The sequence below is a fragment of the Rhinopithecus bieti genome, unplaced genomic scaffold (genome assembly GCF_001698545.2).
Source record: "Rhinopithecus bieti isolate Rb0 unplaced genomic scaffold, ASM169854v2 scaffold_79297, whole genome shotgun sequence".
Classification (NCBI taxonomy): Eukaryota; Metazoa; Chordata; class Mammalia; order Primates; family Cercopithecidae; genus Rhinopithecus; species Rhinopithecus bieti.
In genome coordinates, this window is record NW_016828996.1 from 1 (window position 1) to 1,503 (window position 1,503).

General features: G+C 62.2%; 1 protein-coding gene across 1 annotated transcript; it reads left to right on the top strand.

Annotated features, from left to right (window-relative positions):
* Positions 1–227: 227 nt before the first annotated feature.
* On the top strand, positions 228–1,500 carry LOC108523884 (ETS translocation variant 4-like; the record flags this gene model as incomplete). Its single annotated transcript, XM_017864654.1, is given in 3 exon segments — positions 228–939; positions 942–971; positions 974–1,500. Coding segments are annotated over 3 exon segments (1,218 nt in total), but the record flags the coding sequence as incomplete, so codon positions are not given.
* Positions 1,501–1,503: the final 3 nt, after the last annotated feature.

Sequence of the window (1,503 nt, forward strand, 5' to 3'; positions counted from 1 at the left end):
GGGGGGCAGTGGGGTGGGGGGGAAGAGACGAGGCCGAGCGAAGGAAATGCACCAATCAGCTGCTCCCCCGGGCTCACAACTGTCTTCGGCGCCCGAAAAACAAGTCGGTGCGCTGGGGACCCGGGGCCGGGGCCGCCTTGCTCCGGCCTAGCCCTGTGGCCCTCGGTGCGGGCCCCAGGGCATGCTCGGGACCCCCCGCGGCTCCAGCCCAGAAGCCCCGGCCTCAGGTCTCGGCCCCCGCTTGGGGCCCCGGCCGTGCGGCCGGAGGGAGCGGCCGGATGGAGCGGAGGATGAAAGCCGGATACTTGGACCAGCAAGTGCCCTACACCTTCAGCAGCAAATCGCCCGGAAATGGGAGCTTGCGCAAAGCGCTGATGGTCCCGCAGGGGAAGCTCATGGACCCGGGCTCCCTGCCGCCCCTCGACTCTGAAGATCTCTTCCAGGATCTAAGTCACTTCCAGGAGACGTGGCTCGCTGAAGCTCAGGTACCAGACAGTGATGAGCAGTTTGTTCCTGATTTCCATTCAGAAAACCTAGCTTTCCACAGCCCCACCACCAGGATCAAGAAGGAGCCCCAGAGTCCCCGCACAGACCCGGTCCTGTCCTGCAGCAGGAAGCCGCCACTCCCCTACCACCATGGCGAGCAGTGCCTTTACTCCAGTGCCTATGACCCCCCCAGACAACTCGCCATCAAGTCCCCTGCCCCTGGTGCCCTTGGACAGTCGCCCCTGCAGCCCTTTCCCCGGGCAGAGCAACGGAATTTCCTGAGATCCTCTGGCACCTCCCAACCCCACCCTGGCCATGGGTACCTCGGGGAACGTAGCTCCGTCTTCCAGCAGCCCCTGGACATTTGCCACTCCTTCACATCTCAGGGAGGGGGCCGGGAACCCCTTCCAGCCCCCTACCAACACCAGCTGTCGGAGCCCTGCCCACCCTACCCCAGCAGAGCTTTAAGCAAGAATACCATGACCCCTGTATGAACAGGCGGGCCAGCCAGCTGTGGACCAGGGTGGGGTCAACGGGCACAGGTACCCAGGGGCGGGGGTGGTGATCAAACAGGAACAGACGGACTTCGCCTACGACTCAGATGTCACCGGGTGCGCATCAATGTACCTCCACACAGAGGGCTTCTCTGGGCCCTCTCCAGGTGACGGGGCCATGGGCTATGGCTATGAGAAACCTCTGCGACCATTCCCAGATGATGTCTGCGTTGTCCCTGAGAAGTTTGAAGGAGACATCAAGCAGGAAGGGGTCAATGCATTTCGAGAGGGGCCACCCTACCAGCGCCAGGGTGCCCTACAGCTGTGGCAATTTCTGGTGGCTCTGCTGGATGACCCAACAAATGCCCATTTCATTGCCTGGACAGGCCGGGGAATGGAGTTCAAGCTCATTGAGTCTGAGGAGGTCGCCAGGCTCTGGGGCATCCAGAAGAACCGGCCAGCCATGAATTACGACAAGTTGAGCCGCTCGCTCCGATACTATTACGAGAAAGGCATCATGCAG